This window comes from Symphalangus syndactylus, chromosome 14, assembly GCF_028878055.3.
Source record: "Symphalangus syndactylus isolate Jambi chromosome 14, NHGRI_mSymSyn1-v2.1_pri, whole genome shotgun sequence".
In the NCBI taxonomy this organism is placed as follows: Eukaryota; Metazoa; Chordata; class Mammalia; order Primates; family Hylobatidae; genus Symphalangus; species Symphalangus syndactylus.
The window spans coordinates 22,189,517-22,213,005 of record NC_072436.2 but is presented as its reverse complement, the minus strand read 5'-3'; the positions used below and the strand labels follow the sequence as shown (position 1 = coordinate 22,213,005).

The 23,489-nt window shown below is 45.7% G+C and overlaps 1 protein-coding gene across 1 annotated transcript in view; it reads right to left on the bottom strand.

The window, feature by feature from the left end:
• Positions 1 to 20,082, bottom strand: part of FAM20A (FAM20A golgi associated secretory pathway pseudokinase) — a 68,228-nt gene extending 48,146 nt beyond the window's left edge. The window contains exon 1 of the mRNA XM_055243898.2: positions 18,949 to 20,082. Within this exon, the coding sequence (XP_055099873.1) occupies positions 18,949 to 19,352 (404 nt within the window). The 5' untranslated portion in view covers positions 19,353 to 20,082. The remainder of the gene's footprint in view (positions 1 to 18,948) is intronic.
• Positions 20,083 to 23,489: the final 3,407 nt, after the last annotated feature.

Sequence of the window (23,489 nt, the reverse complement as noted above, 5' to 3'; positions counted from 1 at the left end):
CTTCGGTATAAAAATAAAAAACTATGGTGCATAAGGAGGGATGAGTTGGATAACTTTTAAAACGTCTGCTGCTTATTGCCAACTTGCCCTCCAGAAAGGCAAAGCAACCTATACTTCCAGAGCAGGGTACTGGGAGTAATTCTGCCTCGAAAATCTCTGGGCCCTGATGCAAAGGGGTGTACTGTGACAGCACGGCCCACTAAGCCTCCTGGACACAAATCTCTTCTCAAATTGGTTTCCAGGACTCAGGCTCAGACATGAAATAAAGTGAAACTCAGCATTGAGTTTCGGCTCTGGAGTTGAAAAGGTATCTCTGAAATGCAGTTTCTTTCTTTCTTTCTTTTTCTTTCTTTCTTTCTTTTCTTTCTTTCTCTTTCTTCTTTCTTTCTTTTTCTTTCTTCTTCCTTCCTTTCTTCCTTCCTTCCTTCCTTTCTTTCTTTCCTTCTTTTTCTTTTTTTCTTCTTCCTTCCTTCTTTCTTTTCTTTTCTTTCTTCTTTCTTTCTTTCTTTCTTCTTCTTTTTCTTTCTTTCTTTCTTTCTTTCTTTCTTTCTTTCTTTCTTTTCTTTCTTTCTCTTTCTTCTTTCTTTCTTTTTCTTTCTTCTTCCTTCCTTTCTTCCTTCCTTCCTTCCTTTCTTTCTTTCCTTCTTTTTCTTTTTTTTCTTCTTCTTCCTTCCTTCTTTCTTTTCTTTCTTTCTTCTTTCTTTCTTTCTTTCTCTTTCTTTCTTTCTTTCTTTCTTTCTTTCTTTCTTTCTTTCTTTCTTTCTTTCTTTCTTTCTCTTTCCTCTCCTCTCTCTCTCTCTGTCTCTGTCTTTCTTTCTTTTTCTTTTTTTGACAGAGTCTCACTCTGTTGCCCAGGCTGGAGTTCGGTGGTGTGATCTCTGCTCACTGTAGCCTCCGCCTCTCGGGTTTAAACGATTGTCTTGCCTCAGCCTCCTCAGTAGCTAGGACTACAGGTGCGCACCACCACGCCTGGCTAATTTTTGTATTTTTAGTAGAGATGGCGTTTCACCATGTTGGCCAGGATGATCTCGATCTCCTGACCTTGTGATCTACCTGCCTTGGCCTCCTAAAGTGCTGGGATTACAGGCGTGAGCCACTGTGCCCAGCCAAAATCCAGTTTCTTGTGTAACATACCCTGTCTGAGCCACTTTCTTCATCTGAAAATGAGGATAAGGACTGTACCTACTTATGGGGTTGTTGCAGGGACTAAATGTGTGGTGTGTGAAGTGGTCAGCACTGTGCTTAACATAGAGTAAATGCCGCACAAGTGTCATCTGCCATCAAAGTGTCACCGACTCACCAGAGGCACGGTTTGAAGGGAAGGTCTTCAGGGAGCAGAGATTAGCCTGTTTAACTAGTTTAATAAATGCTTTAGTAAAAGAAAAAGAGTTGTTCCTAGAATCAGCAGAATTCCTGTCATTTCAAGGAAAGTCATTGAGAAACATGGGCTCAGCAGTTTGCACTGAGAAGGGTGTGTGCATGTAGGAGGGGAAGGGGGGCAGAGTTTCCAGAATAAGTAGATTGATTGGGTTCTGTGTTTTCTCCCCATTTGCAATCATTAGGTAACTGACGTCGAAGTGATGGAGGAGAGATCAATATGTGTGTTTTGTCTCTCGCTAGAAGCATGAGAGGCAGCTAAGTCAAGTGAGGGTGATGGCTGGACTGAAAGCACTGGTGCCTTTCCCTGGCAACAGGAGGCCACAAAAGCCATTTCTTCATCATCATCCACCCAAACATCAAACATAAATGGATAAGGCTGCATATTGATGAGTATCAAATAACCTGTAAGGAATATTAAAGCATAATCAACTAGCAGTGGTCCTTTATCTGCTTGATGATCAGTGCTGTAGGAAACCAGACACCCTGCTCAGTGCATTCTGTACATGATCTGACTCCATCTTCCCAGCCACCTCTTGGGGTCCACATTACATCCCACTTTATAGACCAGGAAACTGAGGCTTGGAGTAAATGAGCCTTGGCCCTACATAGTGCTTATGTGGAAGAGCCAGGATTTTTTTTTTTTTTTTTTTTTTGAGACGGAGTTTCGCTGTGTAGCCCAGGCTGGATGGAGTGTAGTGGCACGATCTAGGCTCACTGCAACCTCCAACTCCCAGGTCCCGGTTCAAGCAATTCTCCTACCTCAGCCTCCCGAGTAGCTGGGATTACAGGCACATACCACCAGGCCCCGTTGATTTTTTTTTATATTTTTAGTAGAGACAGGATTTCACCATGTTGGCCAGGCTGGTCTTGAACTCCTGACCTCAGGATCCGCCTGCCTTGGCCTCCCAAAGTGCTGGGATTAGAGACAGGATTTAAACCCAGAGTTGCCCGACTGCCAAGTTTCTCTTAGCCATTCATTTACCAAACATTTATTGAGTGCCTCCTATATACAAACAGCATTTTAGATACCTGGGTTACAATGATGAAGACACAAAGAAGCCTCCATCTTTCTATTCGTTTTCTGCTGGGCCCTAACAAATTACCACAAACTTAGTGGCTTAAATAACAAAAAATTTATTCTCTCAGTTCTGGAGTCTGAGAGTTTGAAATCAGGGTAGCAATAGGACTGTGCTCCTCCTGGGGACTCTGGGAGAAAGCTCCTTCTTTGCCACTTGTGTCTTCTGGTGGCTCTTGGTGTTCCTCAGCCTGTGGCCACCTCACTCTACTCTTGGCCTTTGTGGTCACGTTGCCTCCTCCTCTTCTATCTGTGTCTAATCTCCTTCTGCCTTCCTCGTATAAGGACACTTGACATGGAACTTAGGGGTCACTGGATAAGTCAGAATGATCTCCTCATCTCAAGAGTCTTAATTGTATCTGTAAAGACCTTTTTTTTAACCACATAAGATGTTAGTCAGCTGGGTGCGGTGGCTGAAAGCCTGTAATCGCAGCACTTTGGGAGGCCAAGGCAGGTGGATCACGAGGCCAGGAGATCGAGATCATCCTGGCTAACACGGTGAAACCCAGTCTCTACTAAAAATAAAAAAAATTAGCCAGGTGCGGTGGCGGGTGCCTGTAGTCCCAGCTACTTGGGAAGCTGAGGCAGGAGAATGGTGTGAACCCAGGAGGCAGAGCTTGCAGTGAGCCGAGATTGCCACTCCACTCCAGCCTGGGTGACAGAGCCAGACTCCGTCTCAAAAAAAAGAAATAAATAAATAAAAAATAAAAATAAAAAAAAAGATGATAGTCACAGGTTCTGGGATTAGAACATGAATATCATTTGGGGAACCATTATTTGGCCTACCTCAAGGGCCATCCTAGGGAATGCAAAATAGAGCCACCACTCAAACCAGTTCAACCCTTGAAGAGTTTAAGATCTGGCCAGGTGCGTTGGCTCACATCTGTATTCCCAGCGCTTTGGGAGGACGAGGCAGGTGGATCACTTGAGGCCAGGAGTTTGAGACTAGTGTGACCAACATGGTGAAACCCTGCCTCTACTAAAAATACAAAAATTAGCCAGGTGTGGTGGCACATGCCTGTAATCCCAGCTACTTGGGAGGCTGAGGCAGGAGAATTGCTTGAACCCAGGAGGTGGAGGTTGCAGTGAGCCGAAATTGTGCCACTGTGTTCCAGCCTGGGTGGCAAAGTGAGACTCTATCTCAAAAAAAAAAAAAAAAAAATCCAAAAAACAGAGAGTTTAAGATCTAATGAGGCTATACACTAAGCAAATCAATACATAAAAAGGCATTAAGTGGTGTTAAGAGCCCAGCTGAAAATAAAACAGGGCTTGGTAAGGACCCCTGTGGGTCAGCAGGACAGGAAAGTTCTCTCTGACTGGGCAGTTTTGAAAGTAGACCCAAAGGACAAGAAGCAGCCCGTTGATTATCTTCCCATCTTCAGTAGGGCCCGGCCATTCTGGTTCATCAGCTTAATTTATACCTTAATGAGTAAATAATACTTTTGGATGAGTTGGGCATAGCATCTCCTGCCAGGAGAGGGAGGAAGGAGCATTTTCTTATATGCAAATAAAATGGCTTTAATATCATAAACTGCAAGCAGCCTTAACAGACCACTGTCTTCACAACTGCCAAAAAGAGCTGCTGCAGACCAACTGCTACAAATCTTAGCTCATGATATTTGGCTGACTTCCCTTGCCTTTTAATGATTTTATAGCTAATAACAGAACAGAATGTCATCTCATTCAGTTACCTGGGGTGTACATTTTGCAGTGAGTTAAACGCAGAGAGGCCACTGGTAAGTTATGCTGATTAAGTTAGGCATTCAATGGTTGCTTTATTGATGTTTTTTAATACCTAAGGTAGGCGTTTGGTTACAGTCTCTTGGAGTATTTTTCCAGCCAAACATTTTGCAGCCACATTCCATGGCATGTGGCTTTGAGGTATTGATTACCCGCTGGTTCGCCTGTCACAGCAGATTCAAAGGTATTGTCTGAGGGGAATCTAGGCTGGCCCTTAGACCTGCGGCTTCCCTGTAGACAGAGGTCAGTGGATTTGAGTTCACTTGCCTATCCTGTTTGACTCCATGACCTCAGAAAGAGCCTTTTGTTCCTACCTCCAAGTTCAGTTAATTGGTAAGTCTATTTCTTTCCTTTTTTTTTTCAAATAACAAACACTATATTTATTAATTAATATCTCACTATTCAACCCCTCTGCCTCCCACACTTCTGAGTCTTCATTGTGTATTATTTCAGTCTCTTCATCCATGCAAACACATTCTTTTGCTTTTTCCCATTAATACCATGGCTTTATTTTTTTTTTAGGTTTTATGTTAATTTTTCTTTTTTTTAAATTATACTTTAAGTTCTAGGGTACATGTGCAAAATGTGCTCTTTCTCTGTACTGAATGACAACCCTGAAAAACTGCACTCGAAGTGTTTCTGAAAGTTTTATCCTAAATGCACTGCCACTCAACGTCAGCGAAAAGCCCTGCTAAAAAAATCCAGGTTCATGGAGGGCTGCCCAAAGAACGTGCCTGCTGCCCTTTCGTCTGGAGCCTCAGCAATTTAAATTCTCTCCTGAGATGAGGCAAGAAAGTGGGCTTGATCACCACGACCGTGAATGGGTGGGGTGGTGCCTGGGACATGACTTTGGAATTTGCTGTGGGGCACAGTGCTAGCAGAGGGACTCACTAAGAGCCATTGCTGGATAATTCCCCTATGGGTGTGATGGAAAATGCTAGCCCTGACACCACACAGTGTTCTGAGAAGTTCCTCACTCTTGGCTCCACTGGTCTTGTGTAGCCTTCTTTTTCCTTCGACACATTTTTCTCAACTATTTTATATTGTGATATATCAGAATTATTTTGTGATTTATCTAAAAGAGTAACTCTTGGATAAAGATATAGGTATAGATAATCCACTAGATAATCTTTTATCTAAAAGATTAAATTTTTTTTTACAAGAGTGAAGATAAAATGGTAACTGCATGGTCTTTGTATTTGTCATGGAACATGATTCAAGTGGACTGAATGGTCCCCCAAAAGATAATCCCTGGAACCTGTGAATGTGACTTTATTTGGAAAAAGTCTTTGCAGATTTAACTAAATTAAGGATCTTGAGATGAGATCATCTTGAATCATTTAGGTGGACCTGATAGCCAATGACAAGTGTCCTTATAGGAGAAAGACCTACATAGAAGAGGAGAAGACACAGACAGACAAAGACAGAAGAGGAGGAGGCAACGTGATCACGGAGGCTGAGATTGGAGTGATGCAGCCAGAAGCCAATGAAAGCCAGCAGCCACAAGAACAGATTCTCCTCTCAAGCCTCTGGATGGCGTGCTGCCCTTCTGGCACCTTCATTTCAGATTTCTATCCTCTAGAACTGTAAATAATACATTTCTGTTGTTTTAGGCCACCGACAGTGGCTTAAACAGTGACAATTTGTACAGCAGCCCTAGGGAAAAAATATAGTTACCAAATTCCCTTTCAGACCTTGCTCAGGCAATGCTAAGAGATCTGATGGTTCAAGACTTCAAGACTTGACTTCCAACTTTCCTTTTTTTTTTTCTTTTGAGACAGAGTCTCATTCTGTCCTCCAGGCTGGAATGCAGTGGTGTGATCTCGTTCACTGCAACCTCTGCCTCCCAGGTTCAAGCAATTCTCCTGCCTCAGCCTCCCGAGTAACTGGGACTACAGGTGCCCACCACCATGCCCAGCTATTTTTTATTTTTAGTAGCGATGGGCTTTCTCCATGTTGGCCAGGATGGTCTCAAACTCTTGACACTTCAGGTGATACACCTGCCTTGGCCTCCCAAAGTGCCGGGATTATAGGCATGAGCCACTGTGCCCGGCCGACCTCCAATGTTTTGGGAGTGTGACACTTCGGGCATTCACCCTTGGCTGTACAGCTCACAGAGAGTTCTCTGCCACAGGGTCTAGGCTACTGCAGCAAAGTGTGTGGCAGAAAATCCATCCTTGATGATATATCTAATTTTCTGACAGCAAATTATACCGGAAGATCCAGTCTCAGTTTCTCACCATTACATTATAGTAACATAATGATTATCATTATAATAAATATGGATCACAAAATTTTTACCTGTGTTGCTTTGATACCATTAAGTTGCACTGAGGGCATTTTTATCCATTTCAGTGGAGAGTGGAGAGCTCTCCAAGAGGTTCAGCCTCTAGGAGGTGTCACTGCAAGGGCAGCACCTGTGTTTCCTGCCAAATGTTTTCACCAGGGGCCCTACGTAGAATGCACTGTGGACAACTAAAGCCCAGTTAGTCTGGGGCAATGGGCAAGCTGCTTCATAATAAAACATCAATTGGCTGGATGCCTTTCCATGGAGATTTTCAGGCCAGAGTCTTATGAATTGTAAAGACCAATATTTTGCCGTGGCGAACTAATGACATACAATTTAAAAGAGCTTCAAGAAGTGGAAAGGACTCTACGTGTTCATGATGTTAATAATCTTAACAACTATTATCACAAGTGCCCTATAGATAAATGAACAGATAATGGTCTTGGAAATACACATAAAATACAGGCTGTCAACAGAACTGATAAAGAAAAACAAACCTTCATTTTTGTTTCTAAATATTATGTTGGTTAATATGAAAGGAAGTGCTTATGAGTTTACAAAGCAAGCTTTAAAACCTTTGTGAGATGACACTGTATGCTTGATTCATCCAACCACAGCATCTGCAGCCTTGGGAGGAGTAGAACAATTACAGGAGGAATGCCAAGAGAGACAAAGAGCCAGTTTTCAGCGTTTGACCTAAAAAAAAATGGGCCCCAGAAGAAGGGGAGCTCAAAGCCCATCCATAAACAAATAGATTAAAAAGATAATAAATGACGAACTAGACACTTTGCTTTAAGGAGAGGATCCAGGCTCCAGACTGTCTCATCTGGGAGGCAGAGAGGCTAGGGTCACTTCTTTAAGGAAGGGAAGGCCAAGGGGCCTCTTGAGGCTGTAAGAAACATATGGGAGGAAAAAGAAAATTTCAGATATGGCTTTACCTCTGCCCCAGGGAGCTGAGATGGAGATAGGCCTAAGCCAGCAAATTGTCTTTGCCCATTCCAGGTGAGTTAGCCTCTGTTTTAGTTTTCTAAGGATGCCATAACAAAATACCACAGACTAGGTGGCTTAAACAACAGAAATGTATTTTCCCACAGTTCTGGAGGCTGGTAGTCCAAGTTCATGGTGTCAGCAGGGTTGATTTCATTCTGATGCCTCTCTCCTTGGCTAGCAGACGGCTGCCTTCTCTCTGTGTCTTCACATGGTCTTCTATGTGCATGCATTCCTCGTATCTCTTTCTCTTCTTATGAGGACATCAATCATACTGGATCAAGACCTACCCATTTAGCATTAATTATCTCTTAAAAGGCCCTGTCACCAAACACAGTCACATTCTGAGGTGTACTGGAGTTTAGAACTTCAACATATGAATTTGAAGGGACACAATTCAGTCTATACCAGCCTCATTAGGTTTTTGAAGGGTTGTATTCAATTTCTTTCATTTTAACATATGGCAAGGGGTCTTACCACTGTCAGCTGTCTGCCCACTGCTGGACAACTCACCAGCAGAAGGGATTTCCCTTGAGCTTTTGCTCAGTAGAAGAGAACTAAGTTGTGTAGACCACTTTCTCTTCAATCGCCAGGATTCTTGAATCTCCCCAGATGGCCTTTGATTTATGTTGGCCAACAGAGTATGACAGAAATGACATTTAACAGGTTCTGGCCTGCACTTCAAGAGGCTGTGGAGGCTTCTACTCTCTTTTGGAACCCTGTTGCCACTATATGAACAAGTCTGCATTAGCCTCCTGTAGAATGAGAGGTGGAGGCCACATGGAGCCAAGATCACCATTCCAGCCCAGAACCCAGACACGGGAGGCAGTACAGCCAAGATCAGTGGAACCAATGCAGGAGCTGACTACAGACGCCTGAGTAAGCCCAGTAGAGACCAGAAGAACCACTCAGCTGAACCCAGCCCGAAGTGCTGACCTGCAGAATCGGGGGTTAAATAAGTGGTTCTTGTTTTAAGTCACTAAGTATTGGAATAGTTTGTTATACAGCAAAAGCTAACAGTACACAGGGCCTAAAAGATACTCTCTTAGGCTCAAGTGGTAGAAGCATTGTCAAAGTCATGGAAAGGAGTTATCCGAGACCAATACCATGTTCTTACTAGTGATAGTAGTTTGGAGTTAGGGGCAAGGGGAGCAGAAGGCTTGGGTTTGGGCACATCAATTTTGGAGAAAGGATTCCGGAAGTTCACTCTATTTTAAAATATTGCAAATCAGTGGTTTAAAAAAATTTTCTAGAAGTGGAAGCTTCTTTTCAAAAGAAATATTACACAGAACCTTCAATGTATGAAATAGATACAATTTCTAATTTATTGATATGAATCTAACATATGGTCAAATACATAAAATTGTTTAAAAAATTAATCAATGAAAAGGATAATATGATTATTAATGCAAGCATTCAAAATTGGATGTAAGGGGAGACAGGAATAATCTTATTTTAGCACCCAATCAATTTCTATATATTATTTTGGTAGCAGAGTATTGAAAATCCTGATAAACATCTGTAAGTAGTTGCAGCAGAAAACAGCTTTTAACAGCTCACTTTGCAATCTCAGGACACTCCTCAATTAAACAAAGATGAGAGGAGAAGACATCTGTCAGCACAGTTACTGGAGGCAGGATCATAATGATGCATAACACAATTGGGTGTAGGTTTTCTTAAATTATATACAAATTACCTTAAAGTATATTTACTCAAAGTGAAAATTCAATCAATCATTTGCAGAAACTGTGAAGCACCTCCCAGAAGTTCATGAAGCATACTTGGAAAACTGTCTGATATTTCATTAGGGTAGACTTTGAAGAAGAAATTTGGAAGATGTGCAAAGCTTGGAAAACAGAGTTGCAAGGAGGTCTTAGGGGCCACAGACTCCCCCCTTCCTTTCAAAAGCAGGAACTGAGGCCTGGGGAAGAAAACACTTTTCTCAGGACTTACACACAGGTATCTTCGCTCCCAGTTGAGATCTCTTTTTTCAGGAGAAAGAGACATGAACCCGTGAAGGAGCTGGGTCCCCATCAATTTCTTTTTTACGCTGTCACAAAAAGACTAAAGTCGCTTTAAAGGAATGTCCAAATAAAGATTCTTATTTCCTTGGGAGGATTTTAATAGTTGGTATAAAAAGTCTGCACATGTGAATTTATGATTGAATTTGCTTTTTAAAATTCTTATTAAAACCTTAGAGCAGCAGCCATAGGAGTCAGTGACTGTAGCAGACGTGAGTTGAGAAACTTTCTGGTATCATGTTAGTCACTATAGCCCCTCCATCACCCTGTCAGTCTGCATTTCCATCTTGGTTTGGGGGAACTGCTCTTCCCCACTCTGAGCCACCTGTTTCCAATGACTCCACCTCCCTAGCATCAGTGATTGGTTGGAGGGTGGGCATCAGCCTCCATCTGGGCCAATTGTAGCCCTCTGAAGCCTGGCTGTATTCCCAGACCTGGCCAATGAGCATCTTTGCCCAGGATCTTTCTTTTTGGAAATCAGAGAAACCTTCTCTCTCTAGTCCCAAGGCTTTGAGGACATGGGCCACAGGAAGGGGTGAAGATAAGCAGATGAACTATGGAAAGAGAGAATACAAAGACACAGAGTCCAAGGACTCTTTTTTTTTTTTTTTTTTTTGAGAGGGAGTCTCGCTCTGTGGCCCAGGCTGGAGTGCAGTGGCACGATCTCAGCTCACTGCAAGCTCCACCTCCTGGGTTCACGCCATTCTTCTGCCTCAGCCTCCCGAGTAGCTGGGACTACAGGCGCCCGCCGCCACGCCCGGTTAATTTTTTTGTATTTTTAGTAGAGACGGGGTTTCACCGTGTTAGCCAGGATGGTCTCGATCTCTTGACCTCGTGATCCGCCCGCCTCGGCCTCCCAAAGTGTTGGGATTACAAGCGTGAGCCACCGCGCCCGGCCCCAAGGACTCTTTTTAATGCTGTGAGGGCAGTTCCTCCTGCCCTTACTGAGGTTTGGTTACTGAGTCTAAAACTTCCTTTTCTTCCTACAGTGAGTTTGAATTGGGTTTCTGTCACATGAAACCGCAGAATCCTGATGAATGTGGGGAATACTTAAAAAATATAATGACTTATTTGCTAGTGATAGAGACAGGAGACAGCTAAGGGTCCCCGGCGAAACCCCACCTTCAAGCCTAAAACAGCCTGAAGGCTGAACAACAGGACTGCTGGTCCCAGATGAAGCACTCCCTTTCCCAGCTGATCGTTTCTTAATCACGCCGACCTGCGCCTGCGCACTGGGAGGATGGGGGTGGAGCCTCGGGAAGTTCACCCCGTTTGCGTGGGGAGGAGCCTGGCCTCTCCTGTTCCTGTATGGTGACCTAGGATTCAATCTGTGAGGCGGGAAATTTGCTAGCGGGACCCTTGCTCTGCTGACAGGTATCTTTCCCTTTTCCTTTTTGCCCAGTAAATTCCGTTTTCCTCACCCTTCTATGTGTCCGTGAACCTAATCTTTCCTGGTGGTGTGAGAAGAGCCTGGTTTTAGCTGAACTAAGGAGAAAGTTCTGCAACAGTAGGAAAATGAACATATGCACAGGATGCAGATTTTGCATGAAGCTTAAGGGAAACATGGACCTCACCACTTGGACTCAGTGGGATCCAATGACCCCAATTACAAAACTTCTGCAATGAAACTCTGGTTAACAAGGGGCTGGATTTGATTATGGAATTGAGGTTGGTCAATTTAACTTTTCTCCTATCTCTGAGAGCTCAGGGCTGCATGGAATGTGAAAATAAGCAGCTACTGGTTGTGCATAATTCTGAGCTATGAGTTAACTATGAATGGGGTTAAAAAAAAAAGTACATGAGCCAGCTGTGGAGGCAGATAGACATACTTTCCCTATGGGATTTATGAGTATTCAGCCACTGAAGAAAATCAGAATTATAAAAAATTCCATTTCAACTGGTGAAACTGAGACCCTGTAAGGACACTTGAATTGGCCAGGAGAGACAATCTGTCCCTCCGTATATATTCCATTTTGGTTGGTATCATCGAAAAGATTTAGCTACAACCTATGGAGCTCAACCCAGGTGTTGACGATTGACGGCAAATTTGCAATCTGAGAGCTGCGCTTCACGTGCCAGGGCTGAACAGCTGTTTTTCTTCAGTGGACATCTTTCCTATCCCATCAACCTCTCCCAAGCTTTTAAAAATCTCATCTCTTTCCACACCACCTTGTTTTTCATGATTCAGCTTCTCAGTCCACGTACCCTGTGCCAACACTTCTTAAATTTCTTTTTTACGTTCCGTATTTTGCTGAATTTTATTACAGGCTCTTGGCTTCTTAGGAACAGTACTCCTCTACTATGCTGTGTTCCCTGGGGCCTCTTAAATTTATTATCTGGCTTATTGCTAGTGAATTCAATAAAACAGGCTTTTCCCTGGGACTTGACTTTGCCTCTTGCTCAAGCCTGAGTCTACTGGCTGCCCCCAGTGCTTGGTCTCCAAAGCCAGGCTGCAGGGATTGAAAGTCAGGGACGCTGCCATCTCCACAGCACTTCAAATTCGGTTCTGTCCTGATTTCACATTTCAACTATAGGATGTTCTGCCAAGTGACAGGGCACAAAAAGAGCTAAGCCTCTTTTCTGTACTGTGGTTTTCATTAAGCGCATATGTGTGTGCCTGCCTATAATAACAGGTGAGAACTTATGTCTAGTAACTTCTGTTCTGCTACAGCTGCAGCTGTTTAGAATGTTATCCCTACTTGGCTTCTGGCCATATGCAAGCCTACTTCAGCAGAATCCGCAGGCTCTCATCAGCCTCTAGCTTAATGAATAATTACAAAAAATACAGGTCAGCACCTGCCAAGGGGGCAGAGCAGGGATAGCTTTGGCTAAGTCAAGGTCTCTGTATTTCCTATTTTTCTTTAATGCAAGACTTCTTGGCTGCTCTTCCTCAGAAAGCACAGGAAGCTGAAGAAATTCCCTCTTTTCTTGGCAAATGATGCTTTCTCAACTTTCCTTCATGGCTTTTTTTGACATTGATTTTATTTAGGCTACTGCAATAAGAAGAGGACTCCACATACAAATTTCAGAATGTCTCGGCAAGGTGGTTTTGCTCTAGACTTCTACAGGGAGGAGTAGACAAGCGGGATGATTTTACAGTTGGAATTGTTTTTGTTCAAGGCTATTTTCAAAGAAGATAATAGGCCATTGACTAACAGCCCTCAAATCCTGGTGTCATCTGTTTCCAATGATTTGTTCCACAGATATTTACTCTGGCTCTGAAACAGCTATATTAGAGTGACCAGGGCAAGCTGGGGGCTTTCCATGCCAAGGGCAAGTGACCATTCCTTCTCACATGAAGCTCCAGACAGCTTCCATGAAGTTACAGCTGGACATAGTGGACAATCAAAAAATTATATGGTACATATGGAGAGGATGTATATAGTCAGGGAGGGACCACAGTGGGGAGAGGTATTCAGAAAAGCCTTCCCAAAGGAGGAAAAGCTGGGATATCTGGGCATCAAAGGACACAGGGTGGTGGAGCTGGTGGTTAAGAGCATGGATTCTGAAGCCAGACCCTTTGGGTATAAACCCTGCCTGTGGTTTTCTAGCTGCCTGACTTTGGGCAGGTTACATAACTTTCTCGTTTCCAGTTTCCTCTATAAAACGAAGTAAAGAGCAGTACTGTATTTGTCTTCTATTGCTGTATAACAGAGTACCACAAACCTAGTAACTTAAAACAACACTCATTAGTTAGCTCACAGTTTTGTAGGTCAGATGTCCAGCTTGGTGTGGCTGTACCCTTTGCACAGGGACTTAGCTGAATTTAAGGTGGTGTCTAGGTTGATTTCTCATCTGGAGGTTCTGGGGAAAAAAATCTGCTTCCAAGTTCATCCTTGGTGGTTGCAGAATTCATTTCCTTGTGGCTGTAGGACTGTAGTCCCTGTTTCCTTGTTGGCTCTCAGCTGGGGCCAATCTTAGCCTAAAGGTGGCTCCTATCCCTTGCCACATGGCCCCTCCATCTTCAATCAGCAATGGCTCATCAAATCCTTATTCTGCTTTGAATCTCTCACTTTTTCTCCTTTGATCAGCCCAAGAAAACTCTCTGCTTTAAATGGTTCACGGATTAGGTCACGCTAACCAGATAATCTCCATATCCCAGGGGTAACTGGTACGGGGGGGCCTTGCAGTACCCATATTAGCAGTGGGCTGAACAACTAGGAGAGGTGTGTATGCCAGGGCTGGAAATCTTGGAAGGCTGTCTTGGAATTCCATCTACCACACGCACCTATTTCTACAGAGGTTATGAGGCTTAAAATAAGTGTATGTCATGTGCCTGGCACATAACAAGCATGTTTTAGGTAGGAGCATTTGCATGCAAAAAAATTAGCCACTTGGGTTCTCAGGATTGATGAGAACTTGGCTGTGGTGAAAGAAGAGTGTTGTTGGGAACAATGGAACAGCCTCTGATTCTCAGCTGAAGGGCTTCATTTTGATCTATTTGGAAGCAGGAAGTGCCTGTCTTTCCTGGATGAATGACACCGACGCTCTCCCTGATTTAGGTTTTTGCTGTGGCAACAGCAGTGAGGACAGGCTTTGGAATGAGGGAGAAAAAACCTGACGATGGCCTTCTGGACTGGCCCTCTCAGAAACCATCTGCTTGGAGCCTTTGATTCTGAGAGGAGTGGCGAGGTTTCCTCTAGTTACAAGTTCAGGGATTTGGAAACCACTAAAATAATATCTTTTCCAAAACTAGTCCAGCAAGGCTCTAATTGGGAGAAATGGGAAATGGAAGTCAGGCTCCCCACTCCCTCTGCTAACCACACACGGGCCGTGGTTGAGGTCCATTTCCAAATCACAGGAGGCCACTTCCTGTCTTAGCTTAGCATCATTGGCGGGAGAATCCAACAAGGGGCCAAGGCCCTGTTGATTCTGGGAGAGAAGCAAATGGCCACCATCCATGAGTAAGAACCTGGACTTTCATCCAGTCTGCGGGTTGAATTGCCTGCTCACAAGAAATCTAGGTTCAGAGCATTCTAGGGCAGGCACAAAATAAGCAGGACAGAGATAAAAAGATGGGGGTGAGAATGGAGAGATTGTATTTTTCCTTCCACAGATGCCATGGTGGGGCTGGGGCAGGGAGGAGCTTATCTTCTCCAAGCTCCTAGACGAGGCAATTCTTATTTCTAGCTGAATTCCTTTTCATCTCTCCTGACTTCTTCTCCACCCTTCTCCTCTATCTGCCTTGGCTTGTGGATCTTCTCAAAGCATCCCCCAGAAAAACTTCAGCCAACTTACTCCCTTTGACCAACTGTCATTTTTGAAAAGCTGCCCAGTCTCTTTGCGGTGATTTTCAAAGAGAGACCCAGGACTAGGTTTGCCTTCAGTGACAGCAATAGGTACGAGGAGGGGGGAAGAAGACAGGAGCTTCTGATGTGGGAAACCACACACGCTCACGCCCCTAAGAAATGCTGAATCTGTAATTGCAAGACAATATAACCTTCCTGACATCTGAGGAAGATGTCAAGAAAGAAAGGCAAAAACTCATACTTGTGTTGTAGCTGCTGGAGTTTCTACACTAGGGAGATCTGACCGTTTGACCTTGCCTGTCAAGACCAGAGGGTTACAGAGAGACTGGCCAAAAGATATGTGGCCAAAAGGCCAATGATATGTGGGCAAAACTGGCCAAGCTGATCAGCTTGACACATCAAAAGACAGATGTTGTCTGACTTGGGCAGCTTGTGGGCCAGAGAAGAAATCCAAAGCTCAGCATCTAAGAATGCAAAGGCGAGCAAGAGTGAACCATCACCTGTGCTCCAGGTAAAGCCTGCCTGCCCTGTGTCATCACTTATTCAAGCAAAGGACTAAGAGCAGCACAATTCTGCCTTGTTAGTGTATGGCCTGAAAGTGAAGACTTCATTTCCCTTCTTCCCTGTGCACTTTCCTCGTCACTATTCAAGACAGGTGCCAAATGTGTCATTATGCTTGATGGAGCCTGGCGTTGGCTGGCTGGCTGTGATCAGCAGCTGACCACCTGACAGAAACACTTTCCCTAATTACATTTTTAACTTGGATTGTGCCACACTTAGTTACATTTTTGGGGGGAAAAGAAAGGAAGGGAGGGAAGAACAGTGAGTGAAGGAGGTTTGCAGAAAGCTTCAGGGACAGATAGCACACAGACAGCCCACCTTAAAAATCAACACGTCTTCCCATTTGTAACTTAACTAAATGTCTAAATGTTGACATCCAGTGAACAAATATTAATTAAAAACCCAAGACATTCAAAACTGTACAAATGTCATCTTCTATTGTGTGAAATCAAAAAGGAACGTGTGGGTGAGTGGGGAGGTGAGGAGACACAGCATAACCTACCTCTTATTGGTAATGAGCTTGAATTGTGGAAAGATACTTTCTGACTTCATACCATTTCTTATTAGTATGATGGTCAAAGTTACAAAAAAAAAATCACTTACTCAGACTAATGGTCTCTTCTGGGCAAGTGGCGAAGAACACTGATTTGGCTTATTTTATTCTCTGTACCTCTCCTGGTGTGGTGGACTATTTGCTGATACAATTATTTTGGATAGCACTTCATGTTAGGTATTGGCATGGAGGCATCCACATTGTTTTTTTGAGATGGACTCTCGCTGTGTTGCCCAGGCTGGAGTACAGTGGCGCAATCTCTGCTCACTGCAACTTCCATCTCCTGGGTTCAAGCGATTCTTCTGTCTCAGCCTCCTGAGTAGCTGGGATTACAGGTGCCCACCACCATGCCCAACTAATTTTTGTATTTTTAATAGAGATGGGATTTCACCATATTGACCAGGCTGGTCTTGAACGACTGACCTCAGGTCTCTGAGGTCTGCCCGCCTCAGCCTCCCAAAGTGCTGGGATTACCGGTGTGAGCTACTGTGCCTGGCCCACATATGTTTATAAATCACTAGATTTTAAATATTGGCAGGGCTACAAACAAGGAGAGCTTGTCTGTGCAAGAGAAAAACAATTAGCAAGGTCCTTCATTGTTTCTTCCTCTTCTGTCCATTCTATTTATTTGTCTGCTGCTAGGATCTGGGGGTGTCCTCGACCCTGCACATTATAGCAGGCCCCCCGTCTTCATTAGCACTGCTACATCCTCATATTTGGCAGGGAGCACTCTCATTTAAGGTAATGAGTGATTCCGTCTCACAACAGAACTCTGAGTGTGGCTCAAATTCACCCTGGCTAATGAATCTTCTGTATGTTTTTTTTTTTTTTTTTTTTCTGAGGCAAGGTTTCACTCTGTCACCTAAGCTGGAGTGCAGTGGCACGATCATGGCTCACTGCAGCCTCAACCTTCTGGGCTCAAGCAATCCTTCTGTCTCAGTCCCTCAAGCAACTAGGACTACAGGTATGTGCCACCACTGGCTATTTTTTTTTTTTTTTTTGAGATGACATCTTAACTATGTTGTCCAAGCTCATCTTGAACTCCTGGGCTCAAGTGATCCTCCCTCTACCTTTGCCTCCCAAAATGTTGGGATTACAGGTGTGAGCCACCCTGCCCGGCCTTGTGTTTCATTTTTAACCCTGATATAAGTAACAACACATCTGCTTATTAATATGTTCGTGTTAACGTTTACTATCCAGTTTGGGTGGAGGGAGAGTGTTCTCTGCTTCTGAGGTCCAGTTTTAACATTTATAAGTGCAGCGGGTCCTCCTGTTATGGCCCACAAACCTTACCTGGGAAAATGTCACATTTGACCAACCACACAAAACTACTCTGTGATCTCTGAATATAGCAAGGTCACCAGCCCCCACTTGATCTTCTGTGAAATGACCAAGATCATTTCTGGTCAGAAAGTATGTGTATTTTTGCGAGGTTTTTTTTTTCTTTTTTTTTTTTTTGGTCTTTGTTGACACATAACGGTGTGGAAATCAAGCTTAAAACTGATTGTAGAACAGCTTGGTGAGAAAGATTTTTGCTTTTCTGCCATAATATTCCCCTGGACTTTGCTTCGGGTCCAAAGTAACACGGGGAAGTTTAAGACCACAGAAATGTGACTAAATGAATGCTGTTCACATTTACAAAGCAAGTGACTTTGTCCAGTCTCTCATTCTCAGATCCATAGTAGACATGTAGATACTTTTTCTAAGGGCAAAATTTCCTGGTTTACTAATCCAGACTTCCATGTGATTGACGAAATACAGATAATATTGAAAATGACAGTGTCTGGGAAGCAATCTCAAACTGCCTTTTATTACTGCACACAGTTAACGTGGAATTGAGAATTACTTTCTTTCTAACATAAAATCATGAGCCATAGAGTTACTACTGAAATTCACCACAGTGATTCAGCCAACAACTCAACTTCTTCCTTTGCAAAAATTTCTGAAGGTTTTTTTTTCTCCCTCCAACCTCAGCATTATAGAATAATGAGCAAACAGTTAAATTGGCCCAGCTCTGAGTTTCAAGAGAGATTTATGGTCTGCTCATCCTCTGGAGGGACTATAAAACCACCGATGACATCTTACTTTGAAATCTCTTGTATTAAGTAAAGAGATGGGTGTGGTGCAATAGTGAACGCTGCATATGAGTGGTATTTAGACAAGTTCTGTACTTCAAAACAGAGTCCTTAACTCATAGGAAGGCTTCCTGCCATTAGCAAGGGATCTCAGTAATGAGCGTGCTGCCTTCCCCAACACCCCCATCCTTTTCCAAAAAGATTCTTCTTAATTTTATCCTAAACATATTTGATAGTTTTTCCTCTGTATTTTGCTTTGGGTTTAAAAAATTCCCTGGAAGATTTTTATCTCCTCTGTGGAAGCATCAAGCCGCAGATCCAACTCAGTCCAAATCACCAGGATCATACAAGATGATAAAACTGCCTTCAAGTTGTAATACTTGCTGGAGGGGCCCAAGCTGCGTTTTAAATGTGAACAATGCGGCGGCTGCGGCAGAGAACTGACTATTTACTTCCTGCCCCACATGACCCCCTTGTGATCTCTGAAACTGGGCAGAGGAATAAGGAAAGGGAAAGAACTGGGTTTTGGGGAGAAGCATGCTTTCTAGAAGGCGCCCAGGTTTACCCAAAGAGCACAGTTAAGTGCTGAATTCCAGCTAGCTCTGGAGTCACCCTGTTTGGGGCCTCATTCTGGAAACCCAAAGTCCAGCGGCAGCTTTCCTCCACATCAGGAGAGAGAGGGGTTTGAGAGTGGATGAGGGAGCGGGAGTGGACGAGGGAGCAGGAGTGGGGCTCAGCGACGACCCAGGCACTCAAGGGGAGGGGCTGAGAGCGTTTCTCCGCTGCGCGGCTGCATAGAAACTTTTTCCTCCCACTATCTGACTCCGGGACTGGACTGTGAGGTCTGCAACAGCTGGTGGGGTTCGGGTGGGGAACACACCCTAAGCCCAGCGCCAGGGCTGGAGCCGTGGGTGGAGTCGCTGCAGCCCTGGGCCGGGGGCGGTAGGGAACTCGAGACTGGGACGCGGGGAGGCCCCGGCCGGAGCGCCCACTCTCCCGCGTCCCGGGCGGGGTCCTCACCTGTTCCAGCGGGCCACCTTCCTCCTGTAATAACGCAGCGCTTCCTGGCTGGCCAGGAGCGAGTCCTCGGCTCCCACGAGAGGCGGCTCCTCCGGGACGTTGTACAGCGGGTGGGCGAAGAGGGCCTGCAGCTTGGAGCCGGAGCCGCTGCGGCTGCCGCCGGCCGGTTCAGTCCGGGGCTCGGCTCGGGAAAAGTTGTGCACTATCGTGCCGGGGTCGGAGGCGGCTGCGGCCAAGTCTGGCGCCGGAGAGGAGGCGCGGCCGGTGCACGGGCACCCCCGCGGGCGCTCCCGGGGCCGCAGCTGGCGCTGCACTTGGGGCCAGAGGTGGAAGTAGAGGTCGGCGGAGAGCAGCGCGCCCAACAGCAGCAGGGTCAGCAGGCGGTCCCGGCGCAGCCCCGGCATGGCCCAGCCGGGGCGCGGAGCGGCGGGGCGTGCCGGCCAAGTGGGACGCCGGGGGCGGGCCGGCTGTCTCCGGGGTCCCGGGAGGGGTCGCGGGGTGCGGGCAGAAGAGGCGCCTGGAGTCCTGCGGGCAGGCAGGGGTCAATGAGACCGAAATTCTCCCCGCGCAGGCTAGTCCCCCGTGGAGGGGTGTCGCTCCTGAACTTGGGGACCAGGTGCACGGAGCGCCGGGGCTCTCGGAGTCAGCGGGCGTCGCTTCTCCGCGCCGAGTGAGCCGAGGGAATGGGGTTCCCGGGGTGCCCGCTTCTTGTGCCTTTTCTCCCCTGCGCCCGCCCGCCCGCCCGCGGCAGGTGAAGGGCCCCGGGGCGCGGGCGCCGGCTGCCACCGCGGGCAGACGGGCGACGGGGCCGGGGGCGACTGCGAAGAGCAGCGCGGAGGGCGGACGGAGGCCGCCGGCTGCAGAGCCTGGGGCGTCTCTCCTGAGGATGCTGTCGCTCGGCGGCGGCTGCTAGTGCTCCCGCGACTCCTTCTGCGGGCGGTAGAGACGCCAGTGCCTGCGGCTGGCACGGGCGGCGCGAGTGGGGAGTTGGCGAAGCAGGAGCGGCTCCGGGGAGCTTGTCTGCGCGCCTGGACTCCTAGAGGCAGAGGTAGCGCGGGGCCTCCCGGAGCCTGGCCTGGCGCCGGCACCCCGGCCCACTCTCCGCTGGCACCTGGCTCTGGCGCAGCTGACGGCCAACTCCTGATCCGAGGCCGGCGCTGCCCTTGCACCTTGTCACCCACCCACTGCCTGCGCCCTCCCCCTCGCTTGGGCCTCCCACTTTCCCTGCCCAGGTCTCAGTCCAGTCACTTTAACGGACTCACGCGAGGGGTCCGAAGCCTCTTTTACCATTTCTATTTATTTAGGAAAAAAACCACCACAAGCTCCCTAAAACCCTTTTTTTCCTGTAAGCTTTGCCAAATGAGTGTGTGTTGGGGGTTGGGGGAGTGGGGGTGGCAGTGTTGGTATCTGTTCTTTGTTTGTGTTCCGTTCCACCTCCGCCCCCCTGCAGAGCGCAGGACCCACCAAGATTCATAACAACTACCTACCACGTGCCTGGCACGTAGTAGGTGCTCAGGAAACACGCTCTTGGTGAAGTAAGGTATCAGTTTTACCTAGAATCTTGCTAATTTCCTGTTTGGAAGGAGTTTGATTCCAACTCTGCCTGTACTTTAAAAAGAGGAAATGTTTCTTGCACTCAGGGAGGGAGGCGCCCTGATGACCCCACTCCGAACTTTTGAGTTTAGCTTGGTGTGAAAGTAGTCCACCCAAATGAATCACTGAGGACACATTTAGGCTTTCTCCGATATCCTGTGAGGTAATGTGCCCTCCCCACACCCAATTTTCCTTTTGAGGAAGAGGGAGGGAGTCCTGAACTCCTGGCTCCTCTATTTAATGACCCCATAGTATAGTAAAGTGCAAGTCTGATTGGAGAGGCGGCCCCACCCTGCTGAATTTCGGGAAATCCACCAGAAGCTGCTTGCCCAGGCAGCAAAGCTTCCCGTGTAAGTTAATCCTACTCTTTAACCCCCTCCCCTTGCTGGAATTAAGAACCCTCAGACGTACCTTGACTTGTGAATTCAGACCAGAGTTCTTTTCCCCGTGGTTCAGTGGAAGGTTTCTTCGGGACTTTGCAGTCTCCTCAAATGTAAATGAAGATAATGATGGAAGCTACCTCCTAAGGTTATTATGAGACTTAAATGAATCGAAGTACAATTATGTGTCACATCTGAGAAATGCATCCTTAGGCAATTTTCCTGTGCGTGTGAACATCAGGGTGTACTTACACAAACCTAGATGGTTCAGCCTACTACACACGGAGGCTACATGGCATAGCCTATTGATCCTAGGTACAAACCTGTACAGCATGCGACTACTGAATACTGTAGGGAGTTGTAACACAGTGGTGAGTACTTGTGTATCTAAACATAGGAAACATACAGTAAAAATATAGTGTTGTAATCTTATGGGACCACTGTTGCATTGACTAAAATGTTACGTGGCACTTGACTGTGTATAAATTGCTTAGAAGAGCCCCTAACTCATCCTAAATAAGTGTGAAATATGCGTTTGCTGTCATTATAATTACTTACTAGTTCCTGTAGTACACTAGGCTAGGTTAGAGACTGCTCATCGCTAGGACAAAAATAGAAAAGGATGGAAAAGGAAGATAGCAGGAAGGAACCTGCTTTCAGGGGCATAACATTGTGGCCTGAGTGCCCAGTCCAAGTGAAAAAGCCCAAGATGATACTATTCCCAGCCACTCCACTCCTCTGGGTATGATGGTGCGCATTTTGAGGGATTCTAGAACCTCCTCCTTTTTATCTGGAATTAAATTTTAACTGGTTTCCAATTTCTGAGAGACGTTGCAACTTCTAATGTGTTTAATTAGATGTCATGGCAAGCAAATTAAGAAGTCAGGCATTGAATGGTGGTGATGTAACTGCAATAACTGTGTGGCAAACTGGTGAGCATTTTTCTGGGCTGGCAAAGGACATGGATGTGATGACATTGCAGGTCTTGTGACTTCAATTCTCCTCAACCCATGGGGTCATACTCCCTTAGTAGACTCTTTTTTTTTCTGGCCCCAATTTAGGGAACAATAGTGTAACTTGCTTGGAAATTATGTAAACATATTTTCCATGCCCTTTAAAGGTCACAGTCAAGTGCAGAACTGCGTGTGGGAGTTAGATATTAAGTGTGAATGAAGCTGGGATAGGAGAGTGGAAATCCTACCGGTAGGATTGGCCAATAGGATGTTGGCATCCTCAGGTTTGCCTCTAATCTACCTTTCCCCCTCCTAGAAATGAGCCTTCTCCTGCTCCTCCGATCTTCCATGTCTTGGGCCCTGGCTAACTTGCCAGCCTCACGTACATCCTCTCCATTCACACTGAAGGTATCCTAAGTTGCTGTTTGCTGGGACAAACAGCAATTGGAATTGGACAAACAGCAATTGGAAGCCCCTCCCTCCTTTTCCATTTCTACTGATCTTGATGTATCTAGAGCCTCATAAGCTCTTGCTCAGACTTGCAAATAGGCTTCTAACTGGTCCCTCTGCTTCCATGGTACCTTATTTCAGTGCCCACCCACACTCTTGCCAGAGTGAGACTTATGGTATGCAGAGGCAACTAGGATATTCTCCTCCTGAAAACCCCCTGAGCTTCTCCTTGTTTCCGGATTAGGTCACTCATTGTGACACAGCTCTTCGTGGTCTGGCTTCTACCTCCCTTCTTCTTTATATGCCCCTTCTTTGGTCTTCACCCCACAAGACTTTCTGCAATTCCCAAGTGCTCCAGCCTCTCACAGATGTGTCCTTAATCAAAAGCTCTTTCTCTTTTCCCCACCTGGAAAACACCCATTAGTCCACCCAAGCTTTGGCCACTTGTCCAATTTTTCTCTGATGCTTGTCTTCATACCCATTAAACTCAGTGCCTCGTGCTCTCATGTGCCCCCATAGCTCCTCATATATTCCCCTATTACAACGTTGGCCATGTTGGGTTTCCTTTTTAGTGTGTGTTATGGGTTGACTATATCCCGCTCTCAAATTCACATGTTGAAACCCTAACCTCCAATACTTCAGAATGTTACCTTATTTGGAAATAGGATTGTTGTAGAAATAATCAGTTAAGGTGATATCATGCTAGTGTAGAGTGGACCCTTAATGCAATATGACTGGTGTCCTTATAAAAAGGAGAAATTGGGACACAGAGACATGCATACAGGGAGAATGCCCTATGAAGATAAAAGACAGATTGGGCAATTCTTCTATAAGCCAAGGAATACCAAAGACTGCCAGCAAACACAAGAAGCTAGGTAAGAGGCATGGAACAAATTTGTCCCTCACAGCCCGCAGGAGAGACCAACTCTACTGACACCTTGACCTTGGATTTATAATTCTAGAACTGTGAGACAATAAATTTCTGTTGTTTAACCCACCTAGCTTGTGGTACTTTGTTACAGCAGCCATTGCAAATTTACACAGTACACATGTCTGCCGTCTTCACTGGAGCACTACTCCTGAGTACAGAGGGAGAATGCTACTTATATATGTACACAGAGCTCTGAGGATGGGGCCTGTCATTTGAGAAATGCTCAAGAAATGT